Here is a 21,071-nt window from a genome sequence, read left to right as displayed (position 1 = left end):
GATATCAGACGGCAGTTTGGGGTGCCGCGGTAGTGCACCCTCCTCTGTGGCCCCCAAAAAGAAAAGGTCGTCGTGCAGTAGTGAATTAGTACTTGACGCTGCAGCAGAACCCAAACCACGCAATTTTGATAAAAACGGCGCATTCGTGGTTGATTTCATTGCATTGCCTTCCATGCCAGCAACAGAAGCAACTTCATATCGATCCCAGCCTGGCACCATATCCGGACGCTCCGACTCCTCCAAGGTGGACACACCTATATTTGTCCCGTACTGACGGTACGTGAAGTGGTTATTTACTTCTTCCTTCTGCCGATTTTCTAAAAGGTGGTGCAGAATACTCGCAGCGTTCGCACATTCAGCCACCATAACAAGCGGAAATCCAACCTGGGAAGAAAATGTGTCCAGTGAGTAATTTACAGGCTCCCCATTCGAAGAAAAAAGAAACAGTGACCCCCCACGCGGCCGCGGCACACCATGGCCCCCGTAGTGCACAATAACCTTTTTTTGAGGGCCTGCTTGATGACGGCATTGAGCCAAAGCCCGCACAAAGCCCTCCGGTCTTGCATTAAGACAATGACTTACAATCAATGGCCGCTTAGAAAGGGACCGATACTGACTCTCAAGTTGTTGACCAAGTTGACTCAAAATATTTAAATTATCACCTGGCAGGAGGGCGGGGGCTCGCCAGACGTATAGACGAGAAGCTTTTGGAGACGCCTCATCCCCCTTTTCATTCTCATTCTCGCCCAGCCAAAGTACAGGATTGATGTTAAGACTCAGTACCAGCGCAGCCGTCGTTGTGGGTCTCACCGTCGTGCGGGCCGCCACAGCGCGGGTGCGGTACAATGATCCCCGTAATAAAGCCTCCTCGTCCCACCGCTGAAAATGGAGACTCTGGTGGAACAAGCCCTCCTGCACCAGTCTTCCCCACCGCTGACGCTCCATCGCCTCCACCTCGGCGTCAGTGCAAGGCTCCAGGGGAATACCCTGCTCGTTCTCTGCCTCATTCAACACGGAAGCAGTTAGGGTCACCCTTCTGAAGCCACGTGGCGACGATGAGCTCTCAACTCGCGTTTGCGTCGGTTCCTCCTCGGAAGTCATCGTTCCAAATGTGCAAACGGTGGTGCGAGCAGCGTGTGACCTCCAACCACAAAATCGGTAGCCACAAATAAAGTCCGCCCCGCCCACCCACCAAAAAAAAAGAATTTCGTGTCCACACACGGCTCACCACACGCCCAGAAAGACGGCAGATGAGGAGAGAGCAAAGAATGTTTCCCTCCTCCCCAGTGTGCTGCACAGGAGAAGGGGGGGGGAAACGGCGAAGGAGCAAAGAAGCTAAAAATAAAAATAAAGATGAAAAGAGGCCGTGACCGGTCCGCCGACCTTCTGCAGCAAACTCCCACTCACCCACCCACCGCCCTGTGCAGCGCCCTTCTTTCCCCCGCTCCTCGCTCCTGCAACGGCTTCTATTATTAGGTGGGTGTTGTTCTTGTTGTCCTTGGGCCTGCCCTCTTCCCTTTCCTCCGTGCGCTTCTCCCTGGCTTGCTTCCGGCAGAAAAAATCCACCTACAGCAGCACGACAACGCAACGCTGACGAAGATGCAAGAAGAAGAAAAAAAAAGAAAAAGTAAAGAAAAACGTCTTCACGCAAACACACATGAAAATAAACAAGTGAATTTCTATGTGTCGCTTAAAGTTTTAAACATCTGGGAGGCCCGCCGCCACCACCACACACAAAAAAAAATACACAAAGACACATATGCACATGCACACGACACAGCGAGGAGTTGCGAGTTGACACCGTAACAGAGTTTGCAACAACACACACGCCTATAGAATGAAAAAAAAAAAAAAAAACGACATGTACACAAAGGCAACAAATAAAAAAAAAGGTAATAAAGAAAAAAAAAAAAAAAGTCGCGTTAAAATAATAAACAAAATAACAAAAATAAATAAATAAATAAATGAAGCCACGACAGAAGAATGTCACAGCAACTTCAGGGTACTTAAAAGCAAAAATAAAAGAAAACGGTGGAAGGAGCCAAAGATATAATTTTAGCTGCCCTGCATAGACACATCTCTAATCACACTTACATATGCATATATAAATATATATATATATGTATGGTATCCACATCTGCGGAACTCACAAAATGTCATTGCTTTTAGTTTGTTTGTTTTTTATCCCTCTTTGTTAATATTTCTTTCTTTGCTTATCAGGCTGTACATTTCACCCACAATGGCGACAACGATGATGGATTACAAAGTGTTGCGTGCGGATGCCGCCTTCGCCTTCTTTTTTTTTTCCTTTTTCCTTTTTTTTTTTTTTTTTCCCCTTTCACCCAAAGCTCAATCCTGTTTCTGAACGACAACGGCCAGCGAAGGCAATTCAAGGATTCGGCGCCATGTTCACCGCCACCCACCCTAACCTTCCTTTTTTTTCTGTTCATGTCTTTTCTGCACCCCTCAGAAAAACAAAAATAAAAATAAAATAATAAACAAACAAACAAAAAAAAAAATTAGATATATATGATAACACTTCACTCATTTTTCCCTTTCGTTTCCCTCTTCTTCGGTTGATACGCACACCTCCTCGCACTGCCAATCCCTGCGACGATGTCTGGAATTTCTTTTTTGTTGGTGTTGCTATTTGCTTGTTTTAATTAGTATTATTTGCTTCTCTTGCAGTGCACACCTCACGTACGTGCGTGTGTGTGTGTCTGTGTGTTTGTGCCGCCTCTTCGTCGCTCCTATAGACGGAAATCCTGCTCGTTTGCGGCCGTCCGTGCCTCGAGGGTGTCAACCGTCCAACCGGTGACTCTCCCCTCAACGAACAGTTCCGTGGCGAGGGGCGCGACGTCCACCTCCACGACGTACTTCCCAATGTCGTCCTCCTTCCCCACCTCGGGGTCGTCGACGCGGTAGGCGGTGGCCAATCCAAGTGGCACAACCTGACTGTCGTAGTCAAAGAGGATGGAGACGTGGATAGCATATTCCATGGAGTCGTTGTAGAAGGCCCAGCGGTTGTGTTTCCTGTCACTCAGACGAAACAGCAAGCCGTTAAACATAGGGTGCACATGCGTTGCCTCACCGAAGGTCGGTTTCCCATTCTCGTAAGTTAACTTGGAAGAGCTCGACCCCATTATTACAGCTCAATATATTCGCACAATGATACCGCGTAATCGACACGCACAACAACAAAATAATAAAAGTAATGGCAAAGAGAAGTCCCTTCTTTCCTTTTTTTTTCTTTTTTCTTTCTTCTTCCTTCTTGAGCTCCGCCCCCTGGAAACGTCTGTTCCATGTAAGAAAAAAAGATGGAAAAAAAAAAAAAAAGCAGCAACCACAACAAAAATAATAATAACAATGATAGTAAAAGGGTGCGTAGAAGAAGTTGCACTCAACCACGCAAAAACGAAGACTACATTGCACATAGAAAAGAACAACAACACAACCCACACACACACACAGAGACAAAAAAAAAAAACGCATACATCCAGGCATGTCAGTTGAATCTCGTCGCCCGCATCTGACCCTCCACAGAGGGAAAGTCCCCCGTTGTTCTTTTATTCACTGGCATTTGTGTGTATGTGCGGTGGTGGGTGCCCGGAGGGGGTGGGGGTGGGGAAAAAAAAAGGTCACGTAATAGAAAAAATGTTCGTGGGCGTGACGACTGGCAAAATACCAGCAACAGCGGTCCACCGCCCCTCACAATCAAATCATGCACATGAAGAAAAAAGGCAGAAAATAAAAAGGGAGAAAAAGATTTTTTGCAGAAAGGGAGAGATGCGAAAAGTCCGGAAAACAAAGGAAAGAATGAGTACAAAGAAAAGAAAAAAAAAAACATTTCCCACAAATAACAAAGACAAGAAGATAAAATAAATATATGAAAAAAAAAAAAAAAACTATGAATTTAGGGCACATAATTTCAGATTTTCTGGAAGAAAGAAAAAATCAGTTTTTTCTTTTCGTCGTCGTTGTATGCATGCACACACAAAAAAATGCATAAATAAATAAAGGCACCACGCTCCACCCTCATTCTTCCTCGTTGACTTCCACTCTGCCAGGGCTCGCGTAAGATGCACAGTTCAGTGGGCCTCATTTCATACGGGGTGTGCGTGCTCAGCAAGCAACAAGACGAATCATAAACACTCAGAGAAAAAACAAAAAAAACAAAATAAAATTTAAAAAAAAACGGATCAAACCAGACTCGACCTCCTGTACACTCTTCCCCTCAGATGTCTCCCCTTTTCTCCTGGGATTTTTTTTTTCCCTTTTCCGTGCGTTCATGTCACTCGGCCCGCGTCTAAAAGGTGGCAGCACTGGGGGGTATGAGGCGGCGGTAGTATTTGCGTTCATCAATATCTGCGTGGGACTGAAGGTACTCAGCCGAGAGCGGAAGTGCCTCAATTTTGCTCTCAAAGCCAGTGACATCGCCAACAAAGAACCTCTGCGTCTCTAGCGGGTACACGGACGTCTCGCAAAGCACGCCATCGTCTTGGGGCGTAATGATTGTCTTGCTTAGAGCCTGCACCGCGCTGTCCGGGTTTAACAGGTAAGCAACATGAAACTCGTAGTCTCTAGAGTTGTTGAAGAACGCCCAGGTGCCCGTGTTGCGATCAATGATTCTGAGAAGAAGTCCGTTAAAAAGCCACTCCTCAACGGCACCGCGCATGGCGGGTGTAGCGAGAAGCTCCCTGGGATTATGCTTCGAGGTAGACGAGCCCATTCTTCTTTGTTGTTGTTGCAATTATTCTTTTGAAGAACGCTGGGAAAGGGCTGAATTAAAACTTGCCAAGAGGCGTGTTACTCTGTGTGTGTATTTTCGTATTCTTCCTCGTTGTATAAATGGTGCACATGTGCGTCAAGAAGAAAAGAAAAGGGAAAAGAAGCAAGTGAACATCATCATTATTTTGTGTGATTGTTTAATGAAAGATAATTTAAAAAATTAGAAACGAATGATTGGGAAGAGAAGGGGGAAAGATGTGGCACAGCCAGTACAAGGCTGCCCAAGTGGCAATCAGTAACACAAAACACACAATAATAATAATAATAATAATACAAATGAATGACATGTACAAACTTGTGGAGCGGGAAAAGGAGAAGTAAAGAACAACAAAAATAATTGCAATCACACCGCACATGCAAGCATCCATCAACACGCCCATGGAAGAGTAACAACAACAAAAAAAAAAAAGAAACAGTGAGGAAGGGAAGTCTATCTTATACAGTTGTCAGTAAACTTTGAGGGAAACGTGAGCGGGGAGGCTGTCGGGGATGACACCTGATACCGGCACTTCACCGGTGTCTCTGATTTCACCTCAAATCGCAAACTGTTGGAAAAGACTCTTGTCTTGGATGAAAGACGCATAAATTTTGCCTGCGCAAAAGACCCACCGGCGGTGGGGAGCGGGGTGGAGAGGCCAGGCGCACTCCTCGTTGCAGGAGCCCCGTCCCCGACACCTCCCCTGCCGCATGGAACACTGGTGAAGAGGCCCAAGACGTACGCCATCTCATCCGATGTGGTGCGGGGAATGAGATAATACGGACTGTACTCCGGGAGCAGCTCACAAATGAAACTCACCTGCGAGGACGCGCGGAATGTTAACAAATCGGGGCTGGGACAGTCGCAGTCCGCCGTAGAATTCAGTACAACTTCCTGTTTTCGTGCATCGGACCGTTTCAATGATTGCTGACTCTTCGTATTGGCTTCATTGTGCAATGCATCAACAGAAGAAGGCATTTGCGTGGCCTCGGGTACATATCGTCGCGATAATTGGAGCAAAATGGGCTGTAGCATTCCCTCAACCCCCCGCACCTCCTGCTGCAGCATTCCCAAAATGTACATGCGACGGCTCACTTCCAGTTTAATCACACACCCCGGGACACCTCCCTTCCCACACTGTCCCGCCACACGGTACTCATAAAACAAGTTGTGTGTGAAGCAGGCCCCACACCCGTGAAAGCAACACACGACATCACGCCACTCCATCCAAAAGGAGCCGTCCTCGGCACACTCCTTATCGTGCCCACACTGAGCAGCTATTAACGGATTTGTTTTCCATGCAGGATCCCACAAATTCCAGTCACCAACCCAGTCGCGAGAACTCCCAAAGGGATTTCTAACCCTCACAAGTCGATGAATTCCCTGTTGCTGGAGTTGTCCCGAACTCCTTGGAGGGCAGTGGTCGAAACATCTTCATGCTGAGAACCACACATGCGTTTCCCTCCTGCAGTCCAAGACGCTGCAATGATCTCTTACCCGATGTGAGGTTTGGTCTATCCAAAACAACGATGAATCCCAACTCGCAAAAACGGCAAAGTTTATCAAAGAGCTCTTCATGGCTGCTAGCATCTCGCAACATGGAATCCCAGCGACATGTAGGATACCCCGTAAGTTCCTGCAATGCTTGCAATGCATCGGTTTCCGCCAAATTGGTGTAGTTCCCGTGTAACTTGGCATATGCCTTCTCCACGACCGACACCCACAACTCTGCGGGATCACTAATACATTTCCCTGTCAGTAATTTCATGTTGAGGACAGGGAAATAGTGATCCACAACAGTAGAAATCCACCAGCCACCTTTGCACAAGGTTACTCGACTTGCATCCACTCTTTCCTCCTCCACGGCAGCTGCAGAACCCATGGGATGTCGAAAAAGCCTCTCAACAGCAAAATAATCCTCAGCCAATATTGCCAGCGCACCCACAACACCTTGACCTCCCGTCAGACTAACACCTACAGTCATAGGTTGTGGAGAGCTGCGAAGAACGCGAGGCTCATCCACGAGTGCCTCTGTTGGTATGTAATTTTTCGGTTTGCACCAGCCGCATAGCACTTTTTTCTGCGTGCTTTGCTCTTTTCCAACTAACGAGAACAAATTGGGAGGAAACTCCAAATCCAAAAAGGGTACTTGCTCCTCCACACACCACCGTAGGAGTTCCTCACTGGGGACGTTCCAATTGTTCCCTGGCCCCGTTTTTTTCCCTCTTCTTGAAAGCAAGGCGCATATGCTTGCCTTCTCATCTTTGAGAAATGGCTCACATGCCCGGGCCGAGGCGTCTATGAAGGCACGACTTACATGCCTTAGCCTGATGTCCTCTTCATAACGCTCCACATCTCCGTATATGAATTCTTGTGTGTCGCCCGGGTGTAAAACAAGGCGCACCTCTGCCCGTCCATCGGATCGTTCACGCAGCGTCGTCAAGCCTAGTGCCTCAATTTTGGAATTCGCGCTAAAAACACAAACCACTTCTAGCTCGTACGTAGCCGTGTCATTGTAAAATCTCCATAGGCGCCCGTCCACGCTTATGATTCGGTAACAAAAAACCACACCGCCCCCACCATCCGTGCAAAGGGGAATTGGTATCACATCATCCCCACCACGCAAAAGCAACGGAGAGCCATTTTTGAATCGAACACACCCTCTCCATTGAGAATTATACATCCGCGCTGGAAGGTTTTTTTCGACAGTACTGCTAAGGTTATAGTGGTCTATGAGGTCCACGGTTTGGCGGCTTGTACCGGTTCCATGAAAAAGGTTCCCATTATACGTAGCAGGTAATAATTCAGCAGCCGAGGCCGGTCTAAAAGGTGATGCCAAAACTGACCGTTGTTGTCCTTGTAACGGGTTGGTATTATTTTTGCCATTCGTTTTCGTTTCATCGCCGTTTTTGAGAATCCCTTTTAAACTAGCAGAGGTGGTGAGACTTGCATCGCCGCCGTTGAAATGAGTTGTTACAATATTATTATTGCCACTCTTTCCCTTCGTACTGGATACTCCGTTTCCCATTTACTCGACGGTTTGTGAGTAACGGTGGGAGAACCCCCACTTTTATCGTTCGCCACTCCTGCAATGTCTGTAATGGTATTCGCCCTCGCACGCACTCCGTCACGGCACAGGAAACCAACAACGAGAACGACAACAAAACACAAAGTAAAAAGATGTGTTTGTTGCTTCTCCCCTTCTCTTCTGTTGGACGGAGAGGGGGGGGGAGGGAAGTTTTTGTCTTCTGCCTTTTTCCCCTGCCTGCGAAGAATCAAAAGAAGAAAGGGAGAGGAAAAGAGGGAGGGAAAGAAATGACGCCAACAATGAGAAGGGTTTGACGAAATTGTTCTCCCCGCATCCTACACATGCACGGATGCAGATGCCCAAACAAACACATACACACACACAAAAAAAAAAAAAAAAAAAAAACAGACAAACAAACAGTCACAGAAACATTGGTTTCTCATGGCGCGCGCCCCGGATCCAACAGCAGTCATGGCAAGCAGCGGACAGGGGTGTCGAAACGCAAATCAAAACTAAGGAAACATTTGGCAAAAATACGGAATGGCAGGGTACCCGGGCCGCATCCTTCATTAGACACATAATGGGTGTTGTGGGGCAGCCTGTATAACACACACACACACACACACCCAAGGTGGCCGACTGGAAGGGAGAAGCCAATTGCTAAAAATTTCAAGAAAGGGAAAAATAATAATAATTACAAAACCAGTAAAATATATAAAGATAAACATATAAATATGTATATGTACATATTTATACCTATATATCTATAAAGACGTCAAGGTGTCAAAAAAAACAACGAGGCACAAACGCAATAAAACAACAACAACAACAGCAACAAGGCACCTCTCTTCTCCCTTGTTACCGTTGTGCACTTTGACTTACGCCACCCACCCATCCATCAACGTCACTCTGAGCCCTCCGCTCCATGTACATATCAAATCTAGACATATTTGCATTCACACACACGCAACAACGCACGTAGGGTACTAAAAAAAAAAAAAAAAATCAACAACGAACTTCCTATTTCCTCTTCCCCCTCCTCTCTAACCTCGTAAATATCATTAAAAAAATATATTTGAAGTACGAATTTTCAAAGGCTATAAAAAAAAACAACAGTAATGCCCGCAAAGGTAAAAAAAAGGAACACACCCATATTCGTCTCCTGTCCTTGTCAGCCCCCCTCTCCTACCTTTGGGTTAATAAATAGAAATTTACATACCATGCACCCTTCTCCACCATTCACATCAGATACATAGAAAATAAATGAGAGCAGACTACAAAAAAGTGTAACTTTGTTGTAGCCTTAAATGAGCTCACCCCCTTCTTTTCCCCCTAGGCGGCTTGCCGCTATCATTTCTCTGGTTTGTTTGGTGGCGTCTCACGTATTTTTAAGATGGGTTTTAAAAATAGATAACTCTTAACTGAGGGAACTGTGGGCAATAAATACGTATAAACATCAAAAGCAAGGCTAAAACAGAGGTCTTCTTATCATTTACCCCCCTTCCCTTTCTTTCAATTTTTCTTTTTGACTCTGCTCCTCCTTCACTGCGAGATTATGGGCATGATCCTTTCCTTTTGCCTCCCCACACGGTCTTTTTTTTTTCCCCTCGGGGCACTGGGATTTGTTTGTTTGTTTGTTTGTTTGTTTTCCGTTCGTCCTCCTCTTTTCCTTGCACCACTCACTCTCCGCCTTCCTCCATCCTAGGCGCGGACGGGAGCTCCGTTTACTTTCCCGGGGCCCTTGGAGGGTCTTTTTTCACTCCTCTTCCCTTCCCTTGGAACACTTGATTTCTCTACAAGCTCCTTGTTTTTGAAACTCTGGGGGAAGCCAGAGCCGAGACGGTTGACCTGAAATGTCGCCATCACAGACGTGCCGTTGCCCGAAAAGGAAGGGAAGTTTGCGAAGGCTTGGCTGTCCGGCGGAAGCGTCCGAAATTCCGCCTTTATGCTTTCACCAAATTTCTCGTTAGTGAAAAGACCAATGACGTATGGAACAGAAGCTTCATCGGACATAATACGAGGCAAGAGAAAGTAGGGAGAACACTCCGGAGTGAGGGTGCACAACATACCAACATCACGACTCTGCATAAAAGTGAAGTGATTGGTGGGGTGATCGGCGTCCAGGTTGGTATTATATTCCACCTGCATGGTATCCACGGAACCTCGACCGCTGCATAGAGTCATCATAATAGGCGGATAATCGTCATGTGAATTTCGCGTGCCCCGATGATCGCGTTGGGAAAGTGTGCATCCAAGCTCCATCTTCTTCTTTACGGTGATCTGAACACAAACATCGGGAACACCCTTGACAAAGTTACCCTTGACTCGGCAATCCATACCAGATGAACGAAGAAAAACCACACCGCAGCCATTGAAATACTTCTGAACATCACCCCAAGACATCCAGAAAGTACCGGGCTCTGGTTCACCCTGATCACACGCCTTAGCAATATCTGGATATTGCGACCACTTGGAATCGTTAGCGCTCCAGTCCCCCTTCCACTCCAAATCGGAAGACCATGGATTGCGGATCTGCAAAAGAGAAATTTTTTCCGATTCAAAATGGCGGACTTTCCTTACTGTATACATATATCCCATCATTAGGCCCATTTCTTTATATTTTTTCTCCTTCTCTTCGTCCTGAGGGTCTCGAACGGGTGTGTTAATGCTGATAATGTATCCACTGCGGTGATAACGCTCCAGACGCTCAATCAACTCCGTGTCACCCGTTTCCACATCACTCGCAAAAGATTCATCATAGCGTGTCGTTGGACAACCTGTAAGGTCCTGTAAGGCAAGTAATGGGTCACCAGCAATGATGTTTGCGTAGCTGCCATGAAGCTTGGCATAAGCCTTTTCCAAGATGGATATCCACATCTCACAGGGGTCATCCACCGATCTGGCATACTTGACCCTTCCACCCAGAACGGGCAAGTAGTCATCCACAACGACATTTGTCCACCAACCATTCTTGTTTAAGGTCACGCGGTATGCCCCAATGGCTCGCTCCTTTGCTGTGAGTTCAGCTTTTCGGGGGTGATGAAACATATCCCGCACCATCTTTGGGTACTCCGCAAGAGCAGCAATGGCGCATACCAACCAACTATCCCCCAATTCCCCCGCATCAACACTCATGGGGCTGATCTTGTTGCGGAATAGACGCACCAATGGGGCGTAACCGTCTGGAAGGTACATGTTTGGGCGGGCCCAAGGCACCGTTTTCATGGGTCGGTCCGATCCCTTTGTGATGGAATCCTGATTGGGTGGGAAATACATGTCAATAAAGGGTATATTCCTCTCAAGACATTCGGCAAGGATCGTATCATCCGTGGGAAAGTCCGCAGCAAATTCTTTCACTCTATTCATCTCGGGTTCTATTAACAAGTTGCACGATCGAACCTTTCCCTGAAGATATTCCTCCGATAACGGAAGTGCCTTGATTTTGCTTTTAAAGCCTGCAATAGAGCCCTTCACATACATGACCGTCTCTGTGGGGTACACGACTGTCTCTGCAACATATTCACCGCTCGATTCCACCTGGTTAACCTTTGTGTTGCCTATTGCTCGAATCAAAGAGGTTCTGCTAAACGTAAACTCCACGTGCATCTCATAGTTGCGTGTGTCATTGTAAAACGCCCACACATCATCCTTAGCAATACGGTAGAGGAGTCCGTTATCAAAGCAGGGTGTAATATCTTCACTGACAAAGGTCGGTGCCCCAATTTTGAATTTTTTTTCAAACGAATTCTTCTCAGGCAGCGGTCGCACTGTGGTTTCTTCAAACTCGTCCACAACTTTCTCATTCTTCTTTACCTCCTTTTTCTCAAAGGGAGCGTTCCACTCAGGGGCCACCGTCGTTGGCCTTTGCGTAGTCGACGCCCCACAGCCCATACTTGTGTGTATGTGTTTTTCTGCGGTTGAAGGCCGTCAGAAGCAAAAATAACAAAATAAAGGAAAAAAGATCGGGATCCACACGAATATGGCGTCCAAAATCCTCCTCCTCCTTTCTTTCTTTCTTTTTTTTTTTTTTTTTCACCCTTCGTCCGCGCAAAAAAGTATTGCCTTTTCTATTGTTGTTGTTGTTGTTGTTTTTCCCTTCTTCCTTTTGACCTATTTCTTTGCAGATTTAGCGGCACTATTAGAGAACACAAGCGCAAAGGTGGGAAAAAGCACCATTGAGGAACACAGACAAGCAGGTGAAAATGCAGGTGCATCGTTATTATTTGGCAACAACATCAACAAATTCCCCCCATCCGTGCTGAAGATAATGATCATTTTTACCTGAGAACTAGATCCAACACACGGACGCACGGATTTAAGAGGACCCAGGCGTCGGAAAACTCCCCTCTGCACAAGAGTCATTCACAAATCATCGCAATGCACATCTTTTCGGTGTCTGGTACCCGGTATTTTCAGGGAATGGAAAAGGAAAGTAAAAAAGAAGTGCGAAATCCAACAGCAAACACCATCCACTTTTGCACCTAGTAAGGTAGGTCCCTTCAAGAGGAGAATATGCAGAATGCCCCCTTCCCCCAATGTCCTCCTCTTGTAGGGAATAGTGTTAACCTGTTCAAACGGTGATGAAAAGACAATGTGTGGCAAAGCACAAAAAAAGATAAAAAATTCAGGAGGGTTCCGTTCGTGTCCTCGGGGCCGACACCATGAAAAAATTACTACCGTAAAAGCTCCACACCGCAAAAAATAAAAATGATAATAATAATAATAATAATAAATAAATAAATAAATAAATATATATATATATATATATATAAATGCGGTGTTGAAAGAAATAAATATAATTCACATCAATTGCTTTCAAACTCATTCCGCAGCTTTTTCCCTTCTCATACTGTCGTTCTGTCAACACATCTCTTGTAATATATTCATAATCCTTTTCTTTCTTGCCTTTTCTATTGCACATAAAGAAGGCAAGGAAAAGGGGTGGAAAGGCAAAAGAACAATGAAAATACCCTCCCTTTTTTATTATTATTTTTTTTTTTTTTAAGACATCTTAGAAGGGAACTAAAAAAGAATTTTTTGAATCAATAAGAAAAAAAATATATACATGTGTTGTTAAGAAATGAGAATAGACAATGGAAAGATATAAAAATAAATAAATAAACATAGGAGGCAGAACAGTAATGAGATAGAACAATGAGTCTTTTGCCATGACCATTGACTAACGTCAGTGCATTAATTGAATTTCCTTCTTTAATTTTTACTCTTTTTCTATTCATTTCGACTCCTGACTGCATGCACTGCAAGAGACGTTATGCACAGCACCGCTCTCCAATCCCCCTCATGTATTCCTCAATCATCACTTTTGTTGTTGTTGTTGTTTTTTCGCGCGCGCGTGTATGACTTGATGGAAAAAAAAACTCTAAAAGGAGGGATTTTTAGGCTTTTTTTCTTTTTTTTTTTTCTTTTTTTTGGGAGGGAGAGAGGGTTGAGGCTCCAGCTTTTGCAGCATTGCTGGTTCATCATACAAGTTCTCTCCTGCTCAACCATGTTTCCCTCCACTTCAATGACTATTCAACTTGAATGACGGTACCAGCGTAGATGTCAGGAAAAAACTGCTCAGGATTAATTGATTGATACTCCGTTTGGCACGACACCGTGGAGACGTCAAAATTCCTGGCGTTATCAAAGATGCCACATCCGGGTGACAGGGCACGAAACGCAACTCGCACCTGGCTATTTGGTGTACCCACCTCCACCGGACTACGCAAGCCAAAAACGTATGGTAGTTTCGGATACATGCTCATGGCACGTGGTACCACCAAATAAGGTGAATTTTCGGGCAGGAATTCGTAGAACATACTGGTCTCACGGGTCTGGAAGAATGCATACTCAGGTGAAGGGTGGTCGGTGTCAAAACCGCTGTTGAGGTCGACACTCATCGGTGTCATGGAACCAAAACCGTGTGCAACGCTGATCATGATCGGAGAATACTCCTGCTTGTTGGTACCACGCATGTCATCTTGGGAGAGCATAAGGCAAATAATGACGGGAACACCCACGGAGATCTCCAAACAGGTGGTGGGAACATTTTGCATGAAGCAGCCACGAACACGAAAGTCGTACATTGGATGTTGAATGAAGCATACACCACAACCCATAAAAAATCTTGAGACCTCATCCCACTCGAGATAAAAAGTGAAGTCATTCTCTTCTGTATAGTTACAAGCGGCGCTCACGTCACTATATTGCTTCCATTTTCTGTCACCCTTCTTCCAGAACCCATTCCAAATAGCATCTCCATCACGATACCATGGGTTACGTAACTGCACGAGGCGAAGATTATATTCTGGAAAAAATAAAAGTTTCAAGGCGGAGTACACGTGTCCAAGGCGCAAGCCCACACGAGCGTAAGTTGACTCACTTACCCCATTCATTGCGCCCCTGTTCAATGTCTCTCTTGTAGGAGCAACAAATAGGACCTGGTAACCGAGATTACTGTACTGAAAAAGATTTCCAAACAATTCTCCACCCCCCGTTACTCTTGCCTCAGTCAGAGCATTGTTAAAAGAAGAACAAGGATAGCCTGACAGATCTTGCAGTGCGTGTAGTGGATCACCCGCAATGATAAACCCGTAACCTCCATGTATCTTTGCATATGCCTTTTGCAGCAACGAAACCCACAATTCCATTGGGTCCCGTTTAGATCGAGCAAATTTTGGGCAACCACCCATACAGGGTAAGTAATCATCGATAATAACATTCGTCCACCAGCCATTTTTATTTAAATTGACACGATACACGCCAGCCTCACGTTCCATTTTGCCCTCTTCTATGCTAACAGGGTGGCGAAATATATCACGCACTCTGTCTGGGAATTCTGCAAGAGTGGCCACCGCACCAATGAACCATGAATCACCCAAATCACCCTCATCAATATTGGTTGGGTGAACGCCACTGCGAAATAAACGAATTTGTTTGGCGTTTTCATCTGATAAGTACATGCATGGTCGCTCCCAAGGTATCACCTTCATCTGCATAATAGAACCAATTTGGAGTGATTCCTGTTCTGGTGGAAAAGCGAAATCCACAAACTTCACTTTTTTTGCAACGCATACCTTCACCATCTCATCAGATGAAGAAGATTCTCCAACCAATTTGTATAGTTCGTAAGTTTCCTTATCAATAGTGTTTTTGTCCTGCACAGCCAAATCTTTGAGATATTCATCAGAAACCCCTTCTGCCCTAATGTTACTCGTGTACCCATTAGGTTCACCTTCTACAAAAAGTTCCGTTTCAAGTGGGTGCACAGTTACATTACAAACAATGGAACCGTTAGGCTTTTGCTCAAGTGTCGTATTTCCAAGTGCCTTAATATTAGACCCCTTTTCAAAGTCTAGTTCCACCTGCATCAGAAGATTTGGAGTATCGTTGTAGAAAGACCAACGTTCGCCGTTTTTTTCTTCCACGATACGAAACAAAAGACCACCATCAAAGCACGCGGTTGAGGTTCCCTGATATACGGGAAGTCCATATCGGTACTCCGATAACTTGTTAACGTCGACAACTGTTCCCTCATCAAACTCATCATTAAGAATTTGCATACTGCCACCGCTCACAGTTCCATCCTTTGGCCCGTATGACGCCATTTCCTTTGGTAAAGCAGTAAATAAAAAAAAGGGGGGAGGAGGCAAAAAGGAATAAGCAATATTGCCGCTATTTGCTTCTTCCTTCGCCTATGCTCCTCGGTTGCCGGATTGCTCCTTTTCCACCTGTACTTGCCAAGCGTTCAACAGTGATGACCCAATTTCTCCCTGTTAACAATTGTGTAAGCGTGCACCACACCTTGTTTCTTTTTTTGTTTGCTTAATGTATCTGCCAGTTTTTTTTTTTTTGTGTGTGTGTGTCTTCTTGAGTTCCCTAGAAACTCCGTACAGCGTCGCTTTCAGTTAGAAGCACGCGATATAAAGAAAATCAATGCAGAAAATGCTTAGGAAAGAAAAAAAGTATGTCGCATAATTCAACAGAGTGGACAGAACACCATTTCTTTCCCATGAGAGCTTACAGTGTTTTGTTTCCAACCCATTCCGGTAGGAATTCCTGTCCTTCCCCACTTCGCCACCATCAGAACCAGAAGAAACAGAAGAGCAAAAGAAAAACAAAAAAAAAAAATTCCTTTTTTTTCTCCTTTTTTCTCTTGGTCTCTTTTTTTTTTTTTTGGATGCGGGATGATTACCGCGTGCAGCGAGTGAAAAAGAGTGCGGAGAGTACTACTCACATTGCCCAAAGAGAAAAAAAAGAGAACTCATAAAGGGGAGAGAGAGAGAGAGAGAGAAAAAAAAAAAAAAGATAATTATAATTTTTCATTTCATGACGGAGTATCGCGTGACGGAGAAAACCCGATCCTCCGCCCAAGCACAAACAATGACAAAGAAAAAGATAAAATCATATAAACACTATGTTTGTAAATGTTAGTCTTTTTTTTTTTTTCCTTTTTTCCTCCCAAAGATCTTCTGTTTTCTTTTTATTATTCACATGTTACCTTCAAATAAAGTCCAACTTTTTTGTGTGTGTGTGTTTTTTTCTTTTCACAAGGTCTTCAAAATCCACCTCTCTCCTTCCGTCCCTTTGTTTTATTATTCCTTCTCAAACACACTGCACACTCAGTTTCAGCAAGAAACAGATATATATAAAAAAAAAAAAAAACACGGTCGCCAAAATATGTAGCATTACAACGCACATCCCTTCGGTAAAGGCATAAATACATTGCAAAGAAAGGGTAACCAAATAAATATATTTTTAGATACATACCAAAAAGAAGACAAAAAATGGGGGATAATGCTAACAAAACACAAATCTGGAAAGCAGCAACTGCAATTAAATTCTGTTTTTAATATTAATACATAAATAGGCTTCCCAATACATAGTCGAAAGCAACCACAACGTCCGGCACATCGTTTCCTCTTGTTGTTGTTTTCTTGCTACTTCATTTTGCAGCGTGTCAGGATACTTTTCTTTCTTGTGCGTGGGTGTCTTCGCATCCCTGCATATTTTCCTTGTTCCCCTTAGTTGTTGTTGTTGTTGTTTTGCAACTATTATCTCTTTTTTAGAAATAAAACGGCTATTCCTCTTTCTTGTTCTCGTTGTTTTCTTTCCTCTCCCACCCCCTACTCGCATTCATTGGAAATTTCTGGTCTTGCTTCGTCTGTGGCTTCGGTCTGGCTCGGGCTCACTACCGCTATTGAATTGTCCCCTTCTTTCCCTGCTCCTTCCCTTTTCTCTCGCACTTTCCCTCCCAACTTATCTTCCTCCGTCCTGCAAAAAAAAAAAAATTAATACACCGTCTGGCCCTGCTTCATCTCTGGGTACCCCTTGTGGGGTGACTTTACTTGGTAGTCCACCACGACAGGTGTGGCCTCAGGATCAAATTTGGGAAAGTTGTGCATCACTTTATTCTCCTTGTCAAGAGCCTTGAATTGGACGGTCACGCCATCGTGTCCAACAACCCTGTTGCAAGAAAATCCCAGCGCGTATGGTACTTCCCCCTCCTGCCCGGTCATTGACATGAGACGAGGTATGACGAGGTATGGCGAGTGTTCCGGTAGGAACTTGTGTATCAGACTGACGTCACGAGCCTGCAAAAAAATCCACTTGTCGCAACTTGGACTGTATGCATCAGCAGAGCTGTTTTGAACAACCTTATAGAGCCCTTTTTCAAAGGGTTGCGCAATGCTCAACATTACAGGCTGGTACTCAACGGCATCTTGGCGTCCACGTCTGTCCTGCTGAGAAATTGTAAAGCATATCCATGTGGGCTGCTCAACGCTGACTTCGAGAACGCAAGATGGCGTGCACTCCACAAATTTCGAGGGCACACGGTAATCGTTGAGAGACGGATGGGAAAAGGAAACGCCCCCACCGTTGAAGTAATATAGACAAGCTTCCCATGACATCCAGAAGGCGCTATTATCATCCTTCTGAAATTTACAAGCCTCAGCCACGTCTGGGTATTGTTCCCACTTTTCGTCATCACCGCACCAGTCACCATTCCACTCAGCGGTCCGACCCCATGCATTGCGCAACTTCACCAAACGCAGCTCATGATCGGCAAAGTATTGCGTATCCAAAACCGTGTACGCATGTCCACTGATGAGTCCCACACTCTGGTAGAGTTTAACCAATTTGGGATCACTCGAACCCTTATCATTTGGATCCTTGCCAGGGGTGCTCAGCATCATTTGATAGTGAGCCTTATTGTACTTTAGCCAGTCCTGGAAAAGATCATCTTTGCCAGATTGAGAAGCTTTGGTAAAGGCATCATCAAACCTGCAGTATGAATAACCCGTCAGGTCCTGAATTGCGTGAAGTGGATCGCCCGAGCAAATGTGCGCATAACTGCCGTGCAATTTGGCAAATGCCTTTTCCAAGATAGAAGGCCATATTTCTGCAAGATCATGAGTGCTCTTTGCATACTTTGGTTTACCACCGGAAATTGGAAGGTAGTTGTCAACAATAACACTGCGCCAGAGGCCATTTTTGTTGAATGTCACACGGTAGGCACCAATAGCGCGCTCTTTTCTACCTATTTCAGCACTTACAGGATGCCGGAACATTTTAAGAATGCTTTGGGGATTCTCTGAAATCGCGGCAATGGAACACATCAACCAAGCGTCGCCCAATTCTCCCTGATCAATACTGCTGGGACGAATGGGACCTCTGAAAAGGCGAACTTGATCCAGCAGTTCGTCGGGGAGGTAAGATGAGGGTCGTGCCCAAGGGAGATGCTTGAAAGGCTTCTTCGCGCCAGTATCCAATGATGCCTGGCAGGGTGGAAACTCCAGGTCCACAAAAGGGAGATTATTCTCCAAACAAGCCTCCAAAACCTTCTCTGCACTCCTCTCATCCCCAACAATTGCCTTAATCTGAGCCACTTCACGTTGAATGGCGTCCTCAGCAACTTCTTGACGGCGTTGATGGTATTCCTCCGACAAAGGAACCGCGCGGAGCTTGCTTGTGAAACCATTAACCCTGCCCTTAATGAACATTTCCGTTTCTCCGGGGTAAACAAAGACCTCAGCCACATGCTCACCATCGGACCGAGTATGAATTTTCGTATTTCCAAGTGCCTCTAGCACGGAGTTCTTACCAAAGATGAACCGCACGTGCATTTCATAATGGCGAGTATCATTGTAAAAGGCCCAAGTTTTTTCTTCGCGGTTCAAAATGCGGTACAACAAATTGGGCTCATCAAAACAGGAAAGATACTCACCTTGATAGTCTGGCTCGCCATTTTTGAACTTGGGCACCCCGAATTCCTCTTCCTCCTCATAGACTGGGCGCAATGCTGTAGCCATCTCAAATTCATCGTCACTGTCTTCACGCAAATCGTACTCAATAGGATCCCAACGAGTTGGTTTCTTAAGCGGCGTTTTCCTTGGCTTGACGAGATGATGAACTTCCTGTGTGTGAGGTGGAAATTCGTCTTCATTGCTTTCCTTGTTCTCCCCACGCACAACACCCTCTTCCACTGGCACCTCACGCTTATTTACTTCCTCATTGTGGGGCTCCTCTTCAGGATAAGTATTTGGTTCTTCTGCGGGGTACTCCTCTTCCGGAGGGTGGGGCCTGGGTTCCTGTACTTCTTGGTCACAAAATTCCGGTTGGTTATTGGCTTCAGCCTTCTCCACTGGGTATTCAGATGTCTCTTGGATTTCGCCTACTTCACCATTGGCTTTGTCAGCGTCGGAGTGGCTCCCGTCTTGGAGATCATTGTCAATTTCCGCTGAAGCCTCCTTATTTTGTTGGGGTAAATCTTCAAGTTCTTCCCACTGATTCTCGGCAGACATCTCAGCAAGACGATAACAAATAAAGCCAATATATATATATACCCTAAAAAAAAAAAAAAAAAGTAAAAAAAGGGTTATGGATATTGATAAAAGAGACAGACCTCCGCAAATAATAATAATAATAATATAAAAAAAATCTCAATAAAGCCAAATATTCCATTAATTCTTTCATTACTAAAGCGGGAAAGAAAATCATTTCTTCGTTGTCCATCCCCTCTCAATACCACTTGGCAAAATCACCATAAAAAAATGAAGAAAATAGGAGAAAAAATAGGCAATTAATAACGATAAAAACGCAAGAACAAAGCAAAAAGAAAAAGAAAAGACAAAAAATGAGAATTTAACTTTGAATTCACCCCTCATAATCCTCTGTCTCAAAATTGCATTGAAAATTGCAGTACGCCAAACCACAACGGAGCAAAACATTATTTTTTCGTAAAGCACATGTTTTTTTTTTTTTTCCATGTATCCATGTTCATTAATAATTACATCCAATTAAAACTCTATTATTATTATTATTATTATTATTATTATTATTATTATTATTTCTTCATGTATTTAATAATAACTTAAACCATAAAGATCAAAAACTATCAACTCTCTTAGATATCAAACAATGAAAAATGAAAAAATCAAACTCCTCTTTTTTATCTCCATTAATAAGTATGTAAACTTCAAAATGCCAAAAAAGAAAAAACATTATATATTCCTAAAAAATAATTTAACCAATATTAACTTTAAAAGATGGCTTTTTTTTTTTGCTTTTCAAGTAATTTGGATAGAATACATTTAAAAAAAAAAAAAGACAAATCTCCATAAATTATTCTAAAATGATTTTTCTTTCAAACAAAAGATAATCCAAACACCATCTTTGGAATAGTGCAGATTAAAATATCACAAATAAAACTTAAAAGCAACATCCCTCCTCCAACTCCACATCACGTCCTAAGATAATTGCCTCACTAACATGAATGGAAAGTCATCATTCTTTAATTTCCCTTATTCTAAATCACCCAAAGGAAAAAAAAACGATCAAAACCATTGTTCCACAAAAATCAAACACAGAATCTGCAATCCAAAAAAATTTACATTTTACAAAAACAAATGCAGATCAAAACTGAAACGTGGCACCGCATAAATTTCACGTGAGAATTATTATTATTATTATTATTATTATTATTATTATTATTATTATTATTATTATTATTATTATTATTTATTTATTTATTTATTTATTTATTGAGGTTCCCGAAAATTATTTAATAAATAATGCAGAAGGCAAAATTGAATCCAAATCAAGATTTTAGTAATAGATAAATAAGCATTTTTATATTTATACTGAGTATCATCAATCCAATAAGAGAAAAATTAAAAAACTACATCATAAAATCCAACAATAACATAGAAATATATATATGGGATTAAAACTTCAAAACTGATTAAACGGGCCCAAAACACAGAAAAAACACCATTG

At 43.9% G+C, this 21,071-nt stretch overlaps 4 protein-coding genes and 3 pseudogenes across 4 annotated transcripts, besides 36 other annotated features; all 7 read right to left on the bottom strand.

The window, feature by feature from the left end:
• Tc00.1047053508999.269 (hypothetical protein, conserved) lies at nt 1-1,101 on the bottom strand (the record flags this gene model as incomplete). Its single annotated transcript, XM_815011.1, has 1 exon — nt 1-1,101. A coding segment is annotated over one exon (1,101 nt), but the record flags the coding sequence as incomplete, so codon positions are not given.
• Nucleotides 1-1,832: a sequence feature (heterozygous, non-Esmeraldo-like haplotype).
• Nucleotides 1,833-2,131: a sequence feature (areas merged during assembly that could not be assigned to a particular haplotype. This can correspond to areas where the two haplotypes were merged or to regions with more than two copies in the genome that were merged during assembly.).
• Nucleotides 1,879-1,916: a sequence feature (T-rich).
• Nucleotides 1,947-1,969: a microsatellite.
• Nucleotides 2,092-2,126: a microsatellite.
• Nucleotides 2,132-20,058: a sequence feature (heterozygous, non-Esmeraldo-like haplotype).
• Nucleotides 2,294-2,332: a microsatellite.
• Nucleotides 2,471-2,520: a microsatellite.
• Nucleotides 2,701-2,733: a microsatellite.
• Tc00.1047053508999.260 lies at nt 2,751-3,143 on the bottom strand (annotated as a pseudogene).
• Nucleotides 3,229-3,273: a sequence feature (A-rich).
• Nucleotides 3,308-3,378: a sequence feature (T-rich).
• Nucleotides 3,730-3,905: a sequence feature (T-rich).
• Nucleotides 4,166-4,195: a sequence feature (AT_rich).
• Nucleotides 4,307-4,729, bottom strand: Tc00.1047053508999.250 (annotated as a pseudogene).
• Nucleotides 5,040-5,061: a microsatellite.
• Nucleotides 5,217-7,793, bottom strand: Tc00.1047053508999.230 (annotated as a pseudogene).
• Nucleotides 8,177-8,198: a microsatellite.
• Nucleotides 8,400-8,419: a microsatellite.
• Nucleotides 8,609-8,631: a microsatellite.
• Nucleotides 9,415-9,441: a microsatellite.
• On the bottom strand, nt 9,495-11,684 carry Tc00.1047053508999.220 (calpain cysteine peptidase, putative; the record flags this gene model as incomplete). Its single annotated transcript, XM_815009.1, has 1 exon — nt 9,495-11,684. One exon carries the CDS (start codon nt 11,682-11,684, stop codon nt 9,495-9,497), a length of 2,190 nt encoding a protein of 729 aa, XP_820102.1.
• Nucleotides 11,798-11,826: a microsatellite.
• Nucleotides 11,864-11,883: a microsatellite.
• Nucleotides 12,494-12,525: a microsatellite.
• Nucleotides 12,521-12,567: a microsatellite.
• Nucleotides 12,770-12,798: a sequence feature (AT_rich).
• Nucleotides 12,895-12,915: a sequence feature (AT_rich).
• Nucleotides 13,196-13,224: a microsatellite.
• Tc00.1047053508999.200 (calpain-like cysteine peptidase, putative) lies at nt 13,322-15,400 on the bottom strand (the record flags this gene model as incomplete). Its single annotated transcript, XM_815008.1, has 1 exon — nt 13,322-15,400. The coding sequence occupies one exon, from the start codon at nt 15,398-15,400 to the stop codon at nt 13,322-13,324; it is 2,079 nt and encodes a 692-aa protein (XP_820101.1).
• Nucleotides 15,924-15,970: a sequence feature (A-rich).
• Nucleotides 16,067-16,086: a microsatellite.
• Nucleotides 16,087-16,115: a sequence feature (AT_rich).
• Nucleotides 16,435-16,457: a sequence feature (AT_rich).
• Nucleotides 17,084-19,597, bottom strand: Tc00.1047053508999.190 (calpain-like cysteine peptidase, putative; the record flags this gene model as incomplete). The annotated part of the gene is made up of 1 exon (XM_815007.1): nt 17,084-19,597. The coding sequence occupies one exon, from the start codon at nt 19,595-19,597 to the stop codon at nt 17,084-17,086; it is 2,514 nt and encodes an 837-aa protein (XP_820100.1).
• Nucleotides 19,643-19,668: a microsatellite.
• Nucleotides 19,705-19,734: a sequence feature (AT_rich).
• Nucleotides 19,841-19,936: a sequence feature (T-rich).
• Nucleotides 20,059-21,071: part of a sequence feature (haploid, Esmeraldo-like haplotype) that runs on past the window's edge.
• Nucleotides 20,102-20,144: a microsatellite.
• Nucleotides 20,749-20,814: a microsatellite.
• Nucleotides 20,817-20,838: a microsatellite.

This window comes from Trypanosoma cruzi, genomic scaffold (genome assembly GCF_000209065.1).
Source record: "Trypanosoma cruzi strain CL Brener 1047053517117 genomic scaffold, whole genome shotgun sequence".
In the NCBI taxonomy this organism is placed as follows: domain Eukaryota; phylum Euglenozoa; class Kinetoplastea; order Trypanosomatida; family Trypanosomatidae; genus Trypanosoma; species Trypanosoma cruzi.
The sequence above is the reverse complement of the archived record's forward strand: the minus strand, read 5'-3'. Positions and strand labels throughout refer to the sequence as shown.